This window comes from Thalia democratica, chromosome 9 (genome assembly GCF_965202585.1).
Source record: "Thalia democratica chromosome 9, ktThaDemo2.hap1.1, whole genome shotgun sequence".
Lineage (NCBI taxonomy): Eukaryota > Metazoa > Chordata > Thaliacea > Salpida > Salpidae > Thalia > Thalia democratica.
The window spans coordinates 16,768,154-16,790,773 of record NC_139173.1 but is presented as its reverse complement, the minus strand read 5'-3'; the positions used below and the strand labels follow the sequence as shown (position 1 = coordinate 16,790,773).

Here is a 22,620-nt window from a genome sequence, read left to right as displayed (position 1 = left end):
TATTAAGTTCATCCTAGAGTCAATTTTAAATGAAAAAAATCTCAAGTCTTCTGTTTAACACAAATCAAGACTTTGAACTAGAGGTAAATAATATTAAAAAACAAATATTAAGTATTAAGTTATATAGTTATTTGTCTTAACTAAAAAAGATTGTTCAATTTACTGAAATGTAAAGAGCTTAATTAAATAATAAAAAAATAAACAACTATTTAAATATTAGGCTAGAATTCTTCAATTTTATTTATTTATTTAACTTAAGTAACTGTAAAGCTTTTAAATACTTATAATGTCTTGAAGCTAAACTAATAGCGAAAAAATATGTACAAGTTTTAGAGTTAAATAACTTAGGTAAAATAAATACTCTCAAAAAATTTCATATAAGGCTTTAAGATCTTAAGTGTTCTAATTTCAGTTGTGACCAAAAATTTTATTTTGTCAAAAGTACAATGAAGGTAAAAATATTGATTATCGGAAGCTTATACACGTGTATAACTTGAACTTAAAGCCTGCAAGTACTTTTGGGTGTTAAAACATGTAAAACAGTAGTAAGGAAAAAACGAAAGAATAAACGAAAAAACCATAACGAAAAAATAACGAAAAAAGAAAAACAGGGAAGTCTAAATTGTTGCTCACTGACCACATTACCACCCATTTTCGATTAATTAAACTTATGAAGAGTACCTTTTTACACATAAGTTAATAAGACTGTACTATTTCTTATATAAGCTTGTTATTCTGTGATTATTGGTTATAATATTTTCTTAAATTATAGCGTGATTTCAAAGGTCATTTTTATTCGAGGTATACTAAATTGATTCCAAGAGTAAATTTTACTTAGTGTTGATTGTGCTGCCCAGTTAAATATTTATGCTCAATTTGGTAGATATAAGTTGTTATTTAGTTTTTGTTTATAGCTAGTATTACAATAGAATAAAAAGCAAGGTTGTTTCCTATATCAAATAATTTTATTTATCAAAAATTTTTCGTATCAAAAAACGAGTCAAAAATTTTTTTTAGGTAGATAGTTCACCTTTAAGATTCTTCGTAAGATCAAATTATTTAAAAGCCAAAAAAAGCTGCATAATTTAACTGATAATCTTTAAACCAGTTTTTGTACAACATAAAACAAATTACTTGTAAGAGTACAAATTTGTGTATCTTAAAAAAAAAAATTACTTTTTATGTTATGATTAAATAAAATATAAAAGTTTGTTTTATTAAAGCTTACAGCAGCTTTTAAACTTTTGTTATCTTTGAAGTAGATGAAATACAATTTTGCTATAACTTTCGTAAAATTTTCTAAAGGCATATACAAACAGTTTGTCATAAACAAAGGTATCAAAAACTTTAATTTAGTTGTTACAAAATGAATGTTAGTTGAAAAAAGGTAAAAAAAGAGTACTTTAAAATAAAGCTCTAATCTTTTTAAAAAAACATTCTCAAACAAAAATTGATAAAAAAGTTTTACAAGCCTAGAACAAAAAAAAATTAATAAAAAATAAACTAGAAAATAGTAACTGTCACACATCAAAAGGTAGAAAAACTAGGTAGCCGTTAAGTAAAAAAAATGCAGCTATACAATAAGTTCAAAGAAACAAAACAAAAGCTCACCAAGTTCTCAAAGCAAAAAAGACCATAAAATCGAAAAAAGTTCGGAAAACAACTTTACGATTGTTAACTACAGTACATATAATGTCAATCTGAAACATGTACAAATAAAATAATTGTTTTGGCAACAATACTATAAAATGAAAGTAGTAATAAGTATCAAAAATGAAGGCTATTAAAATCTTAAAAGAAGCTGTTAACAGAATAAGATTTTTTCTATGCGAACAAGACGACCTACCAGTTCTGAACTTTGTGTATGGCAAAACTAATAAATTAGTAGCACTTTGATCTAGATTTGGACAAAGTACCTTCTTTTGTTATAGGCCTGTGAGTGTCACGGCCATGGACAGCATGCCTTACCTTCCAGCAATAATCGCAATAGTACTGCAATGATAAAAAAAAATTATTGTCTGTTATAAAAGAAACTTAATTTTTATAACATATTGATAACTTAATTTGACCCCTAAAACTAATATAATCAAAATAGATAATAAGTACATTACTTTTTTTTCTGCTGACGTTTGTTAAGTTTTAAGTTGTTTAATGAAATTCATTTTCTATCAAAATTAATTGTAATTTTTTAAATTAAAAATGTACCATAGTTGTCTAACGTAAATTAGTATCCTAATGTTTATACTTTTAAATAACTACTTTTTTTTTTAACTTTAAACTTGTGAGTTTTCAAAATACACAATTAAACATTCCCTTAGACCAGAAAATAAAAGAAAAATTTGAAAAATTCAGTACGAAATTTTCGTGTTAAAAAAGTTATCTAAACTATAAAGATGGTAGTATTTAAATTATTTTTAAGGGTTTTGTTTCTATTTTAAAACATTTAATTTTTTAAAAAGCAACCTTGAGACAAATTACATTTGCACAAAAGGCCTGAGCATGTCTGTTGTTGCAATTGGCTCCGTGACAGATATCACACATTTGATCGTCTAAATAGTATGCCTTGATTTCAATCTATAAGTAAAATAAAAAATAAGTTTTATACTAGAACTATATTAAAAATTCTTTCAGCATTTATCATTTAACTAAGTTTATAAGTTTTTATTGAGTTATAACTTTTTTTCACTCATATAAATAAAACGTTTCTGAAATAGTAACTGATACTTTGTTTTTTCTTAATTAACGAGCATAAACAAAAACTTTTGAAAACGCCTAAGCTTAATAAGTAGTATGCAATTGTTTTAATAAATCCGGAAATAATTTATAAAGGTTTGCTGAGTTATCGCGCGCACCGACAATAATAAATGTTTTGAATATAAACAAGCTTAATACACACTTAAGTTTGATTCTGTTGAAATACATAAACCTACCACAGCCTCAGGGCTAAGCATTATTTCGCTTGGCTAAAACTAAAATGTTTTTGAATTCAAAAAAGTATTTTGGACGATATAAATTTTTAGTAGTTAAAATTATGTAGTACATAATTTTTCGATTAACATTTTTATTAATTTAACTACTCTAAAACTACTATGTTGCAAAGTATCATATTGTTGTTTTATGTATTTTTTCATTTATAACACATGAATAAAATATTCTTTATTTTAAATTACCTTTTTGCTGATTTCACCAATTCTCAGATGTACGAATTTAGCAGAAATAGCTGCAACATAAGAAGTTTGATCGCTAAAGGTAACTCTACCAGCCCCTTTTGGATATTTTAAATCTTGGTCTACGTCTATTCCCGCGTAACAAACATTACCGAATTGCCGTTCCATCATTATTGCTAGCTCAGCTGTATGACGTTGAAATAAAGTATTAAAATAAATATGTTTAATAATTATTCGATTCTAGCGTTTGTAGCTAACCTGCTCGCAAAGGTCTCGGAACCCCACCAATAAAAACAGTTTTTCTGCTGTCTAAATAGTTTACTGTATTGTCTTCCATAAACTTATAGTCAGCATCAGAAATTCTCCACGGTCTAATTTGGACCTTTAGTTTATTAATGTAATGAAAAATATGAAGTAAGTTTAGTTTTTTTTAATAATTTTATACAAATTAAAAACCTTTTTTTTAATCAAAAAAAATCCTGACTATTTTAAACGTGTATTATTAAAATTTATAATTGATGCATTAAAAACACAAGAAAATAAATTAAAAAATGATTAAAATAAGTTCAAAATGTTTTTCTTAAAAAACTTAAGTATGACTATTTTCTAGTTTTATACTAACATACAATAAAATACAAAAATGTTTGAAAATGTACGTAAAAAAAAGTTATTTTAAACATTCTATTTGACAATTAAATAGTTTTTTACAGAGATCGACAAACTGCGGCCCGCGATGTACTTTTCAGCTAAAAAAAAATACAGTTTTTGTTGTATTGACTTATAAAAATGCTCTTTACTTATTTTTATTTGTTATTGCTTACTTTATAACTTTTTTTTTCAAACAGTATTTTTTATTGATTACTACTACAAGAATTTTAATAAATTGCGACTCGCGGAAAACTTTTTCTGTACAGTGCGGCCCGTAACCAAATTTTTCTATAAAAATTAGCTCGTTAACTATAAAAGGCTGCCAATCTCTGGTTTACCACGTAGTTTCTACATGATTATATTTTCCAATTAATTAAAAAACAAATAACACGAAGAAAAAAAGTGTAGTTAATACTTGAAACTTTTTTTAAAGAGTATAAACTAGGTATTTAACTTTTCATATAGCTTATAGGTTGATAAGTGAGGTTATTAATATTTGATAGTAAAGTTTTTTTTTAAATAAAGGTTCTATTCTTTTTTAATATTTAACAAAACCAAAATACTGTTTGTTTATATAAAAAAATAAGTTGTCTAAGATCATTAAAAAAACTTAATTGCGAAGCTTTTTGTTTTAATAATAGCAATTACGTATACTAGTTTCATACTAAAATTATAACTTTTATTACTTACCGATTTGTTTTGTACAGAGTTGCTGGATATTTTGTAAAACAGTTTACCCTCCTCAAAACTACAGCTAGCAATTAGTCTCCAAAGTGAGGTATTGTTGCTAAATATCAAAAACGCGTAACCTAAATTTATAATTCTTGCTTTGTATGTAACTATTATTGCAAATATTTTAATACTGTACAATGTATTTTACTAGTTCAGCCTCTTAATGGAAGCTTAATATTTGTTTAATTAGTATAATCACTTTTAGATACTATTATTACTTTTAAACAATGTAGTAAAACTTACTAAAATTTAGTAATAATTAACTTTATGTTAAATTTAAGTTTATTTCTTAATTTTGTACTACTTTCACCTCTTAAAAAAAATTAAATACAAAAGGTAATTAATTGTTTTTTTTTAATGTTTTAATAGTTGATTTATTTTACGATATAGATTTAGCTTTGATTTAAAAAAAAATAGTGATAATAAGTCATGTGAAAAATTGAAATATCTGTTCTTAATTGCTATATTTTATCAAAATGTTTATAACCAAAACAAATCTACTTTTCCCAATGATTGCTCAATTTCTAATAAAAAAAGTATCAAGCAAACATATTAAGTAGTACTTAATCAACTATAAATTTTATACTTTTGATAATATTTCTGTGATTGACTTAAAACTTATTTTGTTAGTTTTTACACTCTTTTTGATAACTTTGTAAAGCTGAAAATAGTTTTAAGTTTTGCAAACCTTTAGGAGGGAATAAAGATTTACTCTCAGCTTTGTGAGGCCAGTCGACTTGCAAAATACCAAACCTTTGAAATGTGTTTCTTATTTGCTCTGTCAAAGCAAAAAAAATAAAATTATATGTTTTATAACTAAAACTTAAGTGTTAACTAATGCCTCTTATACTACTATATAATTTTGTTTTAGATTTTTTACTTAGAGCTTTAGTATATAATTATCTAAAAAACAAAGTCGCTTTCTAGTGAGTTTGGTTTTTAATATAATAAGAGTAAGTATACAACATAGTAAATTTGAATAAATTCAGATAAGTTAATAAAGGGAGTTTTAATAAAAAAAGTTAGTAAAAATATTTAGAACCAGCAATTCTTATATTTATAAAAAAGTGTGACCTTAAAAATCTAACAAAAAATTCAAGGAACTTTAAATTCATATATTTGTTTCTTGTAAAACTACGACGTTAATAATTTTTTTAATTATTAGCTAATATAATAGTGTTGTTAATTTAGAAGATTCGCTTTTTACAAGAAAAAAATGTATGAACACTACATCAGTTTGTAAGTACGTAACTACTAAAGAGTCAAACGTGTATTTATGTAGTTGAACTTTCTAAGCATTAACTATTTACAATCTTGTGTTTTAAACAATTTTAAGTAAAAATAATGCAAAATACTAACTAAAACGGCTTTAGTTTTTTATTTAACTTAAAACTAGTTTAATTTAGTTCTAAAATAAAGTTATGATATTTAAGATTTTTTAGTAATATTTTGAATGTTAAATTTTTTTAAAGAAATTACAAAAAAGCTTCAAATATAACTTTTAAAATGCTAGTACCAATACTAACTTAAAGTTTTTTAGTGCTTTTTTTGAATTATTCAAAGCCTATTTTTAAAAATTTCATAAAAAACTTAGTTTAAGAACTCATTTGTATGTCTTATGATTTAGCTTACGAAAAATATGAGCTATTAATCTTAAAATGCAATTTCGATTAAAAATAGCTGAGTGATGCTGGGAAAGCACACATTTGCCAAATTGATGACAAACTAAACAAACATGAGATAAAAGAACCGTGCGAGCAAACATTTACGCAAAGTGCTAGAGTATTAAATGTTTGCTTAAAAATTAATTCATGTTTAGTGTTGTATGAAAGAATTGATAAGACGTGGAAGTGTGTCAACACTATGTTTTAAAGTAAAAAACTATTAAATGATGTATAATGTATATATATAACAAGAATTTTTCGTTAAAGTACATTTTATTTTTAAGCTTGGGAAATAAAATACCTTGTTGTTTATTTTTATTTAAACTATACGCAAATTTAGATTTAAAATGTCATGAAGGTTGCAGTAATTACCTTCATCTATATCTGGAGGAAGTCCACCAAGAAACAGTTTTCTGGAAAAAATGTGTGCCCGAGAGAAGTTTAACATTTGAGACTCAACCATGTAGCTTAGCTGACCATCGAAAAACCCTTGAACTAAAAAAGAATAAACTATTAATTATTTTTAAATCGAAGCACTAACCATACATTTGTAGTTAGAACTTTATATATATTTTTTTTAATATTCTATTTATTGTACAAATATAATATATAAGCTGTTTTAAGTTTTATCTTTAAAGATTACTTAAAATGTTAAGGTATTATATATAATATTAAAAATATTAGCATTTAGAATTAAGATTTAGAAAAAATAGTTTAAGCTAGCTGTACCATTTTAAGTTATAAAAATTATCATTTTTTTGAAAGTACAAAAAGGCTTAACGCTAAAAGAGCGCGAAAAAAAAATCAATGAGAAAAGGAAAATAAAAAGGAAGTTTCAAGTTTCTAATTTTAAACGGTTTTAACAACCTACACACTAAACTAAATAAATGAATATTTTAACAAAAACTTTTTTATAGAAGAAAATCTCAACAAAGCTTTAATGATTGAAAGATAGGAAGTCGAATACGTTACATTCAAAAGTAGCTTAGTTTTAGTCAAAATTGTTTATCAAAAAAGTTTTGGTAGTTTTTAGCTGAAGTTAAACTATTTTCTATACTCAAAATAAAAATTTTTATATTGTTTTACACACAAATTTCTTATTATCAAGGACAAGTAAAGTTTATCATATTATGATTATTTTAAACACAATATCGAAACTGCTAATTTTAACAGGAATTTATTTATTTTTTGTTTTAGTGATAAAAAGAGTTTTAGTTTATATAATAATTATATAAATACAATTTGTTAAGTGCTTATAGGTTTGAACTTAAAAACTCAAGGTTTAGTTTCTTAATCAAATTTTAAGCCTGGTAATACAGTGGTTAAGGTTATAAAAGCGGCAAAAAAATGCGTAATATTTTAAGTGTTTTTACGGTACACGAGAATAATGATTGATCAAGTTTACAGAAGTAGTGCTGTGTGAATGTATATACGACTTTACAGCAAGTTTTGTTTTCTTGCCAAGTAAAACCCACTTCTTTTGGTTTTTAATAAAGAGATTATGAAGTTGATCGCTTATTACAAGCCGAACGTCTTAAGTAAGTTCAATGATAAATTGTTGCTTGTACTTACGGTAACACGCACACCTTTTAAAAGTCAAAAATAAGAAATAAACAAGTCAAATTTTTCGTTTTACTATGTCTATCTGAAACAAATAAGTTTTAGATTTTATTGAAAATATTTTCTTGTTCGTTTTATTTTACGTTGTATATGTTTATTTATTATTACTTAGGATTTATTGCTTAAAAAAAACAGTATTTTAAAGTTTAAAAGCTTTTGAACAAATTAGAACCTAAGTATAAACCTTAATATTTCGGTTGATACAAAATTAAATTGAGTGTTCAAATTAAAAGTTTGAAAATGGTGAAACAACTATCAACCAAGTTATTATAAGGTAGAAAATCTACTTCAGAACGTTTTTTATTTATTCATTTATTATCGAAATTTTCTACAAAATATTTGCGTACATACCTTGACTTAATAAGTGCATAATAACCAATTTATCTAATACATTAAATACCAATAGATAGAATAGTAAAGTATACCATTAAATGAACTTTACAATATTAATCTATAACAATTTGAACAAAAGACAAAACTTTAAAACAAAATATATCTTAAGTTTTAGTTTTGTTTAAAGATAACTGAGAAACACTCGATGTTTGAAAATTAAAAAACAAAAATAAAACCTTTGGTAGAGTAAATATAGACAGCTTAACTAGATCATTGAGTTTGTAGCTAAATTAAACAACTAGTTATAGTCTTAAATTTGACATGATGCCAATTCAAACGATGTTTAAACGCAAACATATACTTCACACAGTAGTATGTTCATTGTGTTATGTAAAACAAAAACTACAGTTTAAAACTACAATTGCTTAGATGTTTTGCTTATACAAAGTACTTATACACCTGCTATAACAGTCGTAGTAATTACAACACTATATATACAATGCGTCTGAGCAAACTGTGTTACATTAATTGCATTTGTTTTATCATAACTTTATGGAAAATTAAACAAAAAAATTTACTAGTCAAACTTATATTAATTTATACATTTAGACTTTTTAGTATAGAATATATGGTTAAAATAAACCGAAAAAAGGTAAAATTGAATAGATGTATATCGTTACACTAACAGATATAAACAATAAAAAACACCAAGATTTTATGGCATAATTTTTAGCTTTCATTGCTATAATGCATTATTTATATTTTAAAACTATATTTTATAAGATATAGTTTTTCGTAAGTTAACATAAGATTTATTTAAAAAATCAAAATAAGCTTAGTTAAAAAACAACTAACATTAAATAATTACATAAAAGCTTTTTGGCGCACTTAGCTGGTTTTGCTACGCAAAATGTATTAAGTATGCCTTATATATTAGTTAAGCTAAAAGGGTTTCTTTTTAAATACATAACTTTTGTTAACTTGTATTTATTAACTTTTTACACATATTAGTAATAGTATGCACACTTATTAAAATTACTTTTATGACTTTTTTATAAGTGAATTTTCGTTCAATATATTTAAATTTTAAATTATTTCAGTAAACATTTATTACATGTGTTTTAAACAAATGTCGTTTTTGAGTTAATTTTTTATAAAATTAAGAAAGTATTTTGTTACTTATTTTAGCATAACTTACTTTATAAAGTTTAAACTTGTTAAAAATTTTGGAAAACAGGTTAAGGAGACTGAAAATTAATAAATTTATTTATTTAATTTTTATTAAAAAAATTTAGTATTGTATGGAATAAAAAGAATTGCAGTAATCTCAACATATCAGCTATTTTAGAGCTTTAAACGTCACTTAATGTGTTTTAGGCCGCATGCTAAAATACGTTTTGTTTTAAAACTTATGCTTAGTTTTATTCAAAACTTTTAAAAAAAGTAGAGTTAATTTTCAGCTTGTTTAGTGTTATCAAGATCAGTTATATTACAAATACTTTAACTATATATTTTAACAGTAAAAACTGTATAATGGTACAAAAATCAACTGATTAAATGTCCTAATTAAGCCAAATAAATTTTGTATTACGTTTTGACAATATATCATGACGAATCACAACGTTGTCATCGTAGTACTCAATAAGCGGATTTTAGCTCTACCTTCTTCTACTTGCCGATAAAATTTTTAGTTTTATCCGGGTTATTTTATAAATTGATACTCCACAGTTCTAACTTGTTTTTTTAAACTACTTACTATTGAATAATCCAAGAAATATTTGTTATTAAGAAATTTTAAAATTAACTTTTGTTCTAAAAAATACACAGTTTTTTTATGCCGGCTGTTGCCTTTTTTAGCTTTATAGAGATTCATAAAATTTCATAAACAAAATAACGACTAATTGCTTTTATTGCTCACAGTTCTCAACTGATCTAATACAACTTTAAATGACATAACAAAAAAAACATTTTTGATAAAATCGTGAATGTTTAAATTATCGACTTTTATATAACTTTATATACTTAAATTTTAAAAGTTTTCTTTGAAAATAATGATTTTTTAGTAGTAAAAATTTATTTTAACAAAAATATATAACTTCTTAAACCTCTCTTTAGCTACTTCAAAAACTTGATGCATAAGTAGTTTTAATCTCATTTGCGCAATCATCATTGCGAGTATGTTTATAAAAAGTAACAGCTATTTAAAGTTATTTAAAAAATCAACTTTTATAACATCTAAATGAGACTATTTGAATTCAGAGTTTAGCATTTAACACTGTGTTCCATGCGTTTATGCAATGATCGCAAATTAATAAACTCTATACTATTTAAGCCTATTTTTCAAAGTAAAACCTTAGAGGTAGCTCAGATATAAAAGAGTTCTCTAATTTATTTCACTATTACTAAACAGTGTAAAAAAAATTAGATTAAAACTTTATTTTCTAGTTGTAATTATATGTTTACACTACAACGAAACTTAAACATTATATATTTAAAACAATAAATATGTTTTGGATACCTTATTCCGTAAAATAAGCATTAACTAAGACTAACTTTCATAGTTCCGAACGGTAAAATAGATCTTTTTAAACTCCTCATCAACGTTTTTCAGGTAGATCTAAAAGTTTAAGTTTATTTGATATATACTAACACTATTTATAATTAAAAATTCATAAATATAACATTTTCATACTTTTATTTTTTAAGTTTGTAATATTTGTTTTGATAAAACATTTTTATTATTTATAATTTCAATACAAATTTTATACAACTTAATTTTAAGCAGTTTTTTTTTCGAATAAAAAATTTCATGTTACTTTTAATTTTTAATACTTCAAACGTTTTTTCAGAAAACTATAGCTTTTATAAATAAAATATTGATAATTGTAATATAAATTAAATATTTTATTGAAAAATAAATATTGTTTAAAGTTGTTCGTAAAAGATCTTACAAACCTAACAAATAAAGATGAAAAAATGTTCAAAACTTATTAAACTTAGGTTTTTCATTTATTATTGTGAATTTATTTCATAATAACTTTGTTTTAAACTAAACGTTTTATAGACTTTGCTAAACCACTCAGTGTACAAACGTTAGATAAAAAAGCACTCCAATCACGTTAATTTTTTTTTAACTTTGAATTTTTGAGATTTAAAAAATTTACAATAATTAAAAAAGTTTACAGTTTTAAGGAAAAAAGCTAAATGTTTGTTTTTACATTCTATTTTTATGACTTAGATTTTTAACTAAGTTTAAAACTTTTTGATTTTAGAGTGTACTTAACTTACGTTTTTAAACAAATTGCATGTGCGTTAAATTTAAGTTTAATTATTATTCTTTGAAGCGTATGAGTTTTCCTTACAGTTTATCTGATACAGTACTACAGTAATTCCTTAAAACACCTACTTCTGCCTTGTAGCTATGGTTAACATCCCGTGTTTTGTAGTTGTTCTCACTTGGCATGTAAGAGGCAGAGTTGTTATTTCGAGTCTGACTAAAGTTTGGTAGCATTGAGTTTTGTTGCTGGTTTGAATAAGGGTCGGAAAAGCTTCTAGAAAATCTCAGAGAATTGTTGTTGGTTGGGAAGCTATTTTCTTGGTTGTTTCGAAATACGTCTAAGTTGTTGAGATGTTTGCTAATGTACTGACGGTAGTTTTCCTGAGTTCTAAAAATGAATTTTTTTATTAGAGAAGGAAAAAATTGATTTGTTTAGTTAAGTTTTAAAACAATAAAAACTATTTTTGTTGTAAAATATTTTGAAAATTTTTACTTTTTATTTTGAAAACTAATTGCATCTTCAAGCTGGCTGCTACTAAATGAGTTGTTGAATTGATTCGGCAAACTATTTTTCATACTTGACATGTCTAACAAGCTTTTGTTTGAAAAGTTGTCTCCATATATTGAAGCAGGTTCATTTCCTTAAACAAGTATGAAAAAGTTAATGAAATTGATCATAACATAATAGTGTAAAGCATTCAGCTAAACCTTTAAATATTAATTTTGTATGTAAAGTGTGTGTTGATGTCGTATTATCATTTTTGAGAAAGATTAAAGAAACAAAAACAAAGTTTTTATCTTTTTTACTTATAAATTGAATTAGCTTAGCAAACACTGAACTTTTTTTTTTTGAAAAAATGCATAAGTTTTATGTAAATTAAAGTTTAGAAAAATGTTGTTTTATTATGTTTACTTTAATAACCTGATTGCAAGGAAAAAGATCGATTAAAAGCATTGTTTTGTCTCAAAGAACTATCTTTGTTTAAATTGTTTAAGTATAATTCATTGCTTCTCATTTGATCATAACTCGGCTTGGGATCAGGCGTGTTCCAAAGCGAAGATAAAGCATCATTTTTATTAGCAAAGTTCTTTGGTTGGTACTTGCTTGTGTTGCTCCAGATGTTATCTCCGATAAATGGGGAAAGACTTCCATAAGTACCAGGCAGAGCATTGCCATACTTTTTAGCTTCGTTCAAATGAAACGGTACGTTGCTTGAGTCAAGCGGGCCTAAATTGTTTCTGTACGTTGCTGTTTCAAACAAACTGCTGATGTTGCTGCTGGTTTCTGATTGGTCAGACACTACTCCGCTATCGGCCGGGCTCGGCGGAGTTTTGCTTTTGAAGTTTTTGAACATGCGCTGGCTGTTTTGGTACTTCCACTCATTTTCTTCAACCAATTGCACGGAAGCGAAGTCGTTTTGCAAAGAAGACATTACAAAGTCGTTTTTGCTTTCAAACGGAAAACTCATTGTTTTATATTTTAACAATTAAATAAATCTAAGTATTTCATATTTTTATGGTTTAATCTAAAAACTAAGTTTTTTTATTTAACCTGAGCGTTTAATTTTTGTAAATAAAATTGTTTTGAATCATCCAGTTTGACGAAAAAATTTGCCTTAATTGGTAAAATTGATAAATGTTAAAAAATATCGAGACAAGCTACTGTAGTTCTAGTCAGTTTGGTTTTGTAAAGTTTATTAATTGCAAGTTTATGATTTGATTAATTTGTTATTAAGCTTTATTTCTACAAAATTACACTTTAAAATTTTTTAATAAGTTATAAATACTTTTTTTTTTGTTGAGCTTCATATAACTTAAAAATAAAATATTAATACAAGCTTTTGAAAAAAAAAAGATTGGATACACAAAAATAGTGTTACTTAACTAAACCATTATAGTTAAAATAATATGCTTTTAAATAAGTTTAAAAACGATTGTGTTTAAACTAATTACATACAAAAAACTTAAACTTTTCTTCAACTGTAAGCAAACGTTTAAGATAGTATTAACTAAAATATAAAAAAAAATAACCATTCTAAAACATCTAGTTATACTTTTTATCTTTAACTCAAAATTTTTGTTTTGTATTTAAAAAAGAATGAAAAAAATTTAACAAAAAAACTAGCTTTTGAATTTTTATAGTCTAGTAGCAGTCTATATGTTCGTTAAAAGAAAATTCTATGCTTAAATAATTCGAGAGAAATTTTTTTTAAGTAAAAGAAACTTCTATCGAAATCAGAACTTTAAGGGATTAAAAATTGCTGAATAGTTAAAACTTATTTTTCTTATACAGTGTTTTCTAAAACTGAAAAATTTTAAAGTTATAGCTTGATTGCAACTTTTGAAAATGCTTTGAATTTTAAAAATAAAACACTAATTCTTGATTACTTTTAAGTAGTTATAAAAAATTCAAACGTAAACTTTAGTAAAACTTTATACTATTACTTTTATGTAAAAACATATGATGAAATAGTCTAAAAACGAAGAATCATATTAAGAAATTCACCAAGTCTTTGAACCAAACTTTTGAGCGCTTTTTTTGTCGTTCAATAAATAGTATGTTTTAGTTTAAAAGTTGTTCGTAAGTTAAGCTTAAAGCAAAATAATAGCCATGTAAATATGATACTTTTTACTTTACGTACAAATGTTCTGAAAATTTATTATTTATTCAAAAAAATGTGATAAAAGTGGTGTGTTGCTACGATGGCCAAGTAGTCTTTATATGAAATAAGTTCTTTTTATCATAGTTTTAAGCACAACTTTTGTTGTATTCAATAAACTTATTTATTATTAGAGCTGTTTAAAGTAGTTTTGAATTTTTTTATTAACATATTTTTTGCTTAAAATTTGGTTTGCAAAGTAACAATGTAAAAAACGCCTTACTTAAAATCAAGTAAACATTTGGATTTTTTAACCTCTTAATAAACAAGGTTGTACGCGTAAAATATATTTATATAATAATCATTTTTTTAAATCAAGTTATACGCTTTTATTCTATATATAATATTTCAATTTATAAAATTTTAATTTAACTTACAGCGCTAATTAAGTACAACGCAGTATTTTTTAATACACTTTCCAAAACAAAGCTCGAAAAAATATAACTCTACATCCACTGAACTCTATAAAACATTTCTTCAACTACTTCTTGTTTTAGTTTAGTCTTAAGTTACCGATTACTTAAAAAAATTGTAAGTTTCTGTTTTTAAAGTAATTAATGATTTGTCAGTACTGGTTCAAATTAATCTTCACACTTATCATTGACCTTTAATGAATCATTGCATGTTCTTTGTCATCAAGGTTTTTAGGTGTGTCATGTGAGTTCAACAAAGAATTAAACTATAACTCATCACGTGTTTATTTAAAGATTTCTGTTTTAGTGTGGTGCCATAAAACATGATAACACAAAATTTATTTTGTGACCACTTTTAAAAGTTAGAACCTCTTGTATTTTACCACTTTTTTTTAGCTGGTGTAGTTTCCTTAAAATTATAAGTCTGAAGCAAACCATGCTTATAAATGTAATTTAAGATAATTAAAAGTACTTGGAAACTAAATATCATAATAACTATTACATAAAAATAATAAACAAAATTCATAGACTCTATTCTTAAAATTTGAATTCATTTTAAACTAGATAAAGATACTTCATTGTATTTACATAATTTAAATTTACAATTCATTTTAAACTAGATAAAGATACTTCATTGTATTTACATAACTTAACTTTACAATTCATACACTTATGAAATTTTACTTAAAAAACTCTACTTAAACTGAAGTAATGAATTTTTTTGCTTTCATACTAACACAGCGTTTAAAAAAAAACTTAATAAAGTAAAACTAAAAGAATTTTTATTTAACTATTTACTTTATTTATTTTAATGACTATTTGCAGTAAATTACACTGAAATACTTTAGTAAATGAACGATTATAGTATTCTTTTTTCTATAGTAAAACTGTTTTATTATGAACTAAAAAGTATTTGTCATTTTAAGAATTTATTGAAAGTCAAGTAGTTTACCTTAATTTAGAATTAATTGTATGGTTTTTATTATAAACCTTTACGACTCAACGCTTTAAGTTTTTACAACTAAAGAACTTTTTTCGTGACAATATCTTTTTTAATCATATAAGTTTGCGTTAAAAATACTTATCAAATTTAACAAAATGCAACATGGTATTTTTTTGTGGACTGCTGCATTTCTTAAGGGACAAGTAACAGTTAAAATATTTAGTTTTTCAATTCTTGCAAATAAAAATCAAAGACGGTTTATAGTGAAAAATCAAAATTTTGTTGGGCTTTATAATGTATTTTTTACAAAACAAAAGTCATTTTAAGAATTTCTTAATCTCGGACAAGTGTACTCGCATCTGTCTGATCTGAGTAAACAGTAGCAAAGATTTTAATCGAAAGTAGCATAAAAAAGTCAGTTAAATGTTTAACCAGATGTATTTTGCTAACCCCTGCGGCGTAGTGATGTTAATAGACTTTAACGACTTATATACCAAATAGATGAGGTTTCTCTTAGTATTCTCTTTCATTTGCACAAAAACAATTTAACTTATTTCCGGTTTTTGTTCTTTTAGGTATGTAGTTTTTGTGCTAAATGTTTTAAGGTTTTGTTTAAAAATTACTCATAATGTTCTATTTATTATCTGTAAGAAAATTCTAGTTCTATCTAAAACACATCAAATGTATTTAATAAGTTTTTTTTCTATTTCATTTTAAGTATTAGAATTATTATTAGACTTATTTATGGAATTTTTTGTGCAGCTTTCTTAATTTTAGTATCAATAGCGTTATAATTTTGTATGTCTTTTGGAAATTGATTATTAAATAATCAGAAATATCTTAAATATAGTAATAAATTTCTACAGTAGTTAAGCTACTTGTATGCATTAATTATAGTTAAGTATTGTGTAAAGTGTTTTTACACATTTTTTAATAAGTTTATTCTAATGTTAATATTAAAGTAAAAGTGCGTATATAAATGTGTAGTGCGACCTTAAAAAACTGTTTCTGGTTTAAAAAGTTTTTAGCTTTTGGTACTCTTGAGAGCGTTTTCTATCAGCTTGTAAAAAACTGAGTCCGTTTTTGTTTTATATTAATTTTCCTCGTAGTTTGTTTTTAATTTACGCTAAGTCTTTTAAAATTAGCTGAGTTACCTTTTTTCTTTCATTAACTTTAAATCTTAACATTTTCTGACTAGCAGTGTTTATTTCCTTTTTTTAAAATACTTTATAATCTCCTTTTTAAATTTTGTTATGCATATTGTTTTTTAAAGATTTGGTGCATTATATCTAGTTTACTTTTTCGGATAATTAACAATATTAAGAATTAAGTCCATTTTTTTCATAAATTCTTTGTACTACTAAATGTTTTATCTAAGTACTAATAAGATCAGGGGTCGTATTTTCTGTCAATTTTATCAATTAACTCATTTTCTGACCTTAGAATAGATTTTTTAAATTTACCAATTTGCGGGTCGAAATTAATTTTTCACAGACCGCAGTTTTACCTTTCGCGATACCACTTATGTTCAACATATGCTCGCGGGCCACACTTTTACCCTTCATTGGCCGCAGTTTGCCGATCAGTTTTGACACATAGTTTAATTATAGTTAAAAGTTACGCTAAATGACATTCTAATTTTTGAATTTTATGTAAAAAAGGGCGTTACTTACTTATTACAAAAGACCAACTAGTTAGTTTTTTTCCTTTATACAGGTTTAAACTTTTGATTTATTTTACTTTTTCTGGCTAAATTTTTTGAATGGATGAGTTTCTTTTCTAATTTTGGAAAGTCGTTATAAAAACTTTTGCAGTTTTGATGTGTATACTTTTATAGCTAATTCCTCTACTGTATATAAACTGATAACTAATATTGACTGGATTATTTTAGGAACTTTAAAAAATTGCGAGTAAAAAACGAAACTAAACATATTGTTTGACTAAAAGCTATATGCAATTAATTAAGATTTTCAAGCCTAGCTATTTAAAGCCCCAGTACTTTGGGCATATTAGAACGTTATAAAAAAATTATAAATTTTTTTATTTGTGCTTGAAAAGTTAAGTTATCTGAACAAAAAAAAATTACTAATTTGTTTTTATAACATAGTTATAATTTTTAAACAAAAGTTTAGTTACACTAAAAAAACAAACAAAAAAAAACTAGATACAGAAATCTAATTTATTTTTTAATGCTTTGTTATATTTAAGTAAAGCCTAACAAAGGTTAATGAAATAATTTTATATTTCACGTAACTTAGTCATTATTTCTTTTAATAATTCCATCAAGCAGAAAATAGTGTTTTTTTTGTGATTTTTCAAAAAATAAAGTGTCATACTTAAACTAGTGACAAAACAAAACATAATTTTGTTAAAAATATTCTAATATTAATTTTATACAGTTTTATAAAGATTGCATGCACCCTAATAATATCTTAGGTATGGTTTTACCAATAAACGTTTACTTTGTAGTTATGAGTCATTAAATTATTTGTTAATTTTTGTATCTATAAAATAGTAGTACTGTTAAGAAGATTACACAGCAAAAAGTAGAAAAAACCAAAGTTTAATAGGAAAGATTATAATAAGAAGTCATTAGAGTTGTACTAATACTAACTCTCCAGTAATAAAAACAAAATAATATTATAAATAAAACTTAGGTTTGTACTCAATAATAATATTGTTAACACATAAAGCATTGCAACTTAATTTAAAAGATTTTAATAAACAATTAAAATGTTATCTCTTTTAAATTTTGTTTAATTAAAAAAACATTATTTTTACCGAATATATTTTTCTAACCGATATAAATCATAAGTTATGATGTCCTATATTTGTATGTTTTTATATAAACCATGTTATCAACAGACAATAACTAATTTTTTTAAAGGTTTCCAAAAAATAAAAATATATAAAGATATTATTTCAATATAGTTACAATATATTTATAAACACTGTACGATAAGTTTAACTTGTAATATAAATGTAAACTTTTTATCTTAAATTTTGTTTCAGAACAAAATAACCACTCAAACAATAGAAAAAGTATAACTATTGAACATTTATTAAGTTTTTATAGTTTTGTATGCACACTGTTTTTCAAAATTAGTTATTATTTTAAATCAATTAGCACACTTAAAAGAAAAAATTTGTATAAACTTATATATCAGCTATAAATTTTATATTTAAATAACTTAGGCACTATCAAGTTTAAACTTTACTAAATGTATTAAACTACATGTTTAACTTTTCTGAATACAATGTATCAAGGAGTTTGTTAGGTAGTCGAAGAATTAATAAAGAACAGTGTATTAGTCTTGGATAATACGTTGAATTGTACCAGTGGTGTATTACTCAATAACCAAAAGTTTTTTCGTACACTAGTCACTAGGTCCTTTGACCAAACTTTTGAGCGCTTATTTTTTGTCCTTTAATAAACAAATAACTTATTTTTTTTTTTTCGTTATTTGACGTTACAAAGTCTTTAATATTGTAAAGCAGGTGTTTTTTCAATCCAAAAAAACACAAATGTTACTCAGACATGCCATAAGCACTCACGGTCATTTAGCATAGCAAGTCATTTCAATAGCATTATGGTAAACCTGCTGTATAGTAATAGAATAATAGAAAAATCCTAATGACTTAAAACTTTAGATACATTTCATTAAATTTAATATGCTGAAGCTTCAATGTAATACATGACCTGATCTGAGTTAAAAAAAAACACTTAGTATCATGTTTATAAACAAATTAATTTGTCACATAATTGATAAATAGCATATATATACTTAAATAAATTTCTGTAAACTTAACTTATTTCAGTGTGAAAATCAAAAAAATTAATGAGTTCATTTTTTCTATGTGTAGAAGTTACATTTGATTAAATGTTGAAATCATATTTCTTTTAGAATCTACTTACTAGTTGTACAAAAATAAACATTAATTTATTTTAAACTAAAAAAACACATAATATTTTTAAATATTTAAAAATTATGTTCCAATAATAATTGAAACTAATTATTCTAAAGTACTTTTCATTAAGTTTAGACATAACTTTTAATTTTCATTTTAGACAATTTTAGTTACAGGAATCTTGGTATTATAGTTTTTTTGGACAAGAAAACAGTTTTTTATAAGGGGTTTTTTATAGTATTGATAGATTTTTGAATGAGTTTTTTACAAACATAATAGCTTAGTAGTTTACTGAACAAAAAACTAATAGATGCTCAAAAAACACATAGGTTTAAGGACTTGGGTGAACAGAAATTTTGATTTTAAAATTTTTATAATAACTGTGACGTAGTAATGGTACAGTTTATTGTACGATTAGCTGAATTTGAAATAATACGCTGTGATTATTAATTTTAGGAAACTTTAGAAAGAGTTACCATTACTATGCCACAATTATTATAAAAATTTTAAAATCTAAATTTCTGTTTACAATTATAATAAACTGTAACTTACTGAGGATCACATGAAATTTTACATTTCATGTGTGAAACAACTGTATAAATTATGTGTTTTATATAATTAGATAAATATTTAGCTCCAATTTAATTTGTCGAGCACTATCGACCAAAACTTTTTTAAAACCTTTAATATATATGTATATTTATTTATATAAATTTCATATCCTTACATTAAAGACACATAAAGTATAAATTGAACTCCATGTTAAAATATGCAAGTTTATGTAAATCTTTTCAAAGTGTTAAGCATAAACATAATTTAAAATATACTTGTTGCGTTTATTTATTTGTTTTAGTGATAAGTTAAATTTAGTTACAGTTGAATTATAAATTGAACATGTTTTTATTTTCAAAACGTACTACTTTATATTTGTAAACAAACAATAAATTTAACTTTTGAAATACACTTAAATATTAACTTCTTTGTTTTGGATTTGTTTCAAGTATAAGATTTTGATAATTTTTCCAACTTGGTTATAGATTAAGTTTAAAGTTAGCTTTAAAATATATATATATATATAAAGCAGTTAATTCCTTCTCTAAGTAAAAAGTTATTACTATAAAATCATTTAAAGTTTAAATATGGTTGTACTAATAACTACTTTAAAAACTGCAACAGTTATAAGATCAACAACTACTAGTTGACACACATACAAAAAAATTTTGAGATTGCAATGAATAATTAAATAAGAAAAATAACTACTATATATATCTTAAAGACTTAGAAATCTATACTATTATTTCTAACCTTAGTACTAACTTAAATCATAAAATTAAATTCAAATTTTTACAGACATAGTTTTAAAGTTTTTGTAGTACATTTTATCTCTATGATTTTTCTAGGATTTTTTTTTTGGAAAATCTAGTCATGGACTAAAAAAGTTGTCCATACCTTTTCTAAAGAAAATCAATCCATTATAAAATAATTAAAATTTATTTTTTTATTAAAACTACACGGCCACTTTGCATTGGAAATTAATAATCTAGATTTAAATTAAAAAACTACCTTGAAGTTTTAACAATTTATAAAATTTAAATAATGAAATTTAAATTTTATTACAAATAAATATTATATGTTATGATAAATTAACATATTTTACAGAGTTGTATATTACAAAATACAAATAAAAAAACATTATTTAATTTTTTAGGAATCTTATACTATTATTGTTTTTTAACTAAAAGTTGAATTTTAAACTAATAAGAAGGGCCAAATAACTAGTATTTTAAATAGGTATGGAAGAAATCAGAAAATAAGAAACAATTTTTTTAACCTTTAGCTACCTGGAAATTATTTTCAAAGACACTAACTAAATAGTTTTTTCCATAAATATCTGATTTAAAATAAAAACTCAGCAAAAATAATTTTAATAAAAAACATTTAAAAGAGAAAAAATTTGAAGTTGAGCAAATTTCTTTAGGTGGTGAACTTTTTAACTTTACTAATTTTTAAATTTAAGCACATTAATGTTATTTGTATTATTGTTAGAAGGTTTTTTGTTATAATTAAATACCATTTGCAACTAAAAACTCTTTACTTTTTAGTTGCAAACGGTATTTAATGTTATTTTTATTTTATTTTTTATCTTATTGTTTAAAATTTTATACTTATGGCCTTTTTTATTGACTATTTAAAACATCAATACAAGTGTTTAGTATAGAAAAGAACTTTAAAAAAAATAAAAATAAGGTAGCTATTTTACTTAAAAAAACCTGAAGTTTGAAATTTTAAGCAAATCTTCTATTGGACAATCTTGCTTTTATTTGCTTCTATTTTTTGTTGCATATTTAACAGTTTACATTTTTGTTACATTATTAAATGCTCTTTGCTTGTTAAAAAGGGATAGGACAGTTTTAGTGTCTTCCTGTTGAAAGTTTTACTGTATGGATGGTCTTTTGTAAAGTTTTATACATAATCTTTAAGAAGCATTTCCCAACCAACATAGCTACACAAATTTTACCATTATCAAAGCTACATTATAAATTACTTTAGTACTGTTCAAGAGAACTGAATACAATCAACAATTTAGAAAATAATTTTATTGCAAAATGAGTTCTTGTACAGGAAGGACTTGTTTAACTTATTCAAAATAACGTAGTATGTAAGCTTGGTTTGTGTATAATAAATCTTAGAGACCTAATTATTAAAAGTTTAATTAACTAGAAATAATTTTAAGAAATTTAGTTAAAAAATATTAAAGTATGTTTAATAAAGAAAACGTAAAAAGTATGTTTTATAAAGAAATTTACTCTGACATAAATGTTATCAAATAATAAAAAAATTCAGTATTTTTTAGAATTTAGTTGAACTATTTTAAAAATATCATTGATTTTCAGAAAAGTTGTAGAATAAAATAAAAAATGGAAAACTCAAAAAATTTGTATGATTTATTTTCATCTGGTTGCAAAATTTGTTTAGATAATAATGCTGTTGAGTATTATACATCTAAAAATGAAAAAAAGACACTTACTTATGATCAACTGTTGAATACATCAAATACTGTGAAGAATAAACTAGAAAAATTTATAAATAAAACAAATGGGCATAATGTATGCCTTTATTTTTACCAAAACTTGTATCATTGTAGTTTTATTATAGGTATATTGTCTATCTCAAATTTTTATTCTTACATTCATCCAAACACTCATGAAGATGAAATATTCAATATCTTAAATGAAAATTGCCCTAGTTTTATA

At 24.0% G+C, this 22,620-nt stretch overlaps 1 protein-coding gene across 1 annotated transcript; it reads right to left on the bottom strand.

Moving 5' to 3' along the window:
• Positions 1-1,339: 1,339 nt before the first annotated feature.
• On the bottom strand, positions 1,340-12,927 carry LOC145843929 (uncharacterized). Its single transcript, XM_082951207.1, has 11 exons — positions 12,364-12,927; positions 11,935-12,082; positions 11,571-11,829; positions 10,718-10,781; positions 6,584-6,706; positions 5,236-5,325; positions 4,506-4,624; positions 3,426-3,549; positions 3,171-3,352; positions 2,464-2,574; positions 1,340-1,992 (listed from the first exon to the last, which is right to left on the bottom strand). Exons 1-11 carry the CDS (start codon positions 12,908-12,910, stop codon positions 1,882-1,884), a joined length of 1,878 nt encoding a protein of 625 aa, XP_082807333.1. The 5' UTR covers positions 12,911-12,927; the 3' UTR covers positions 1,340-1,881.
• Positions 12,928-22,620: the final 9,693 nt, after the last annotated feature.

Bases quoted from the DNA above. Each gene is read 5' to 3' on its own strand.
- LOC145843929 (XM_082951207.1), bottom strand. From the start codon at position 12,910: ATGAGTTTTCCGTTTGAAAGCAAAAACGACTTTGTAATGTCTTCTTTG. The intron at 10,782-11,570 runs GTAGGTGTTTTA...TTAAACTTTTAG, and splicing joins ACCATAGCTACAAGGCAGAA to ATCTACCTGAAAAACGTTGA. The intron at 5,326-6,583 runs GTAATTACTGCA...TTGCTTTGACAG, and splicing joins TCCTCCAGATATAGATGAAG to AGCAAATAAGAAACACATTT.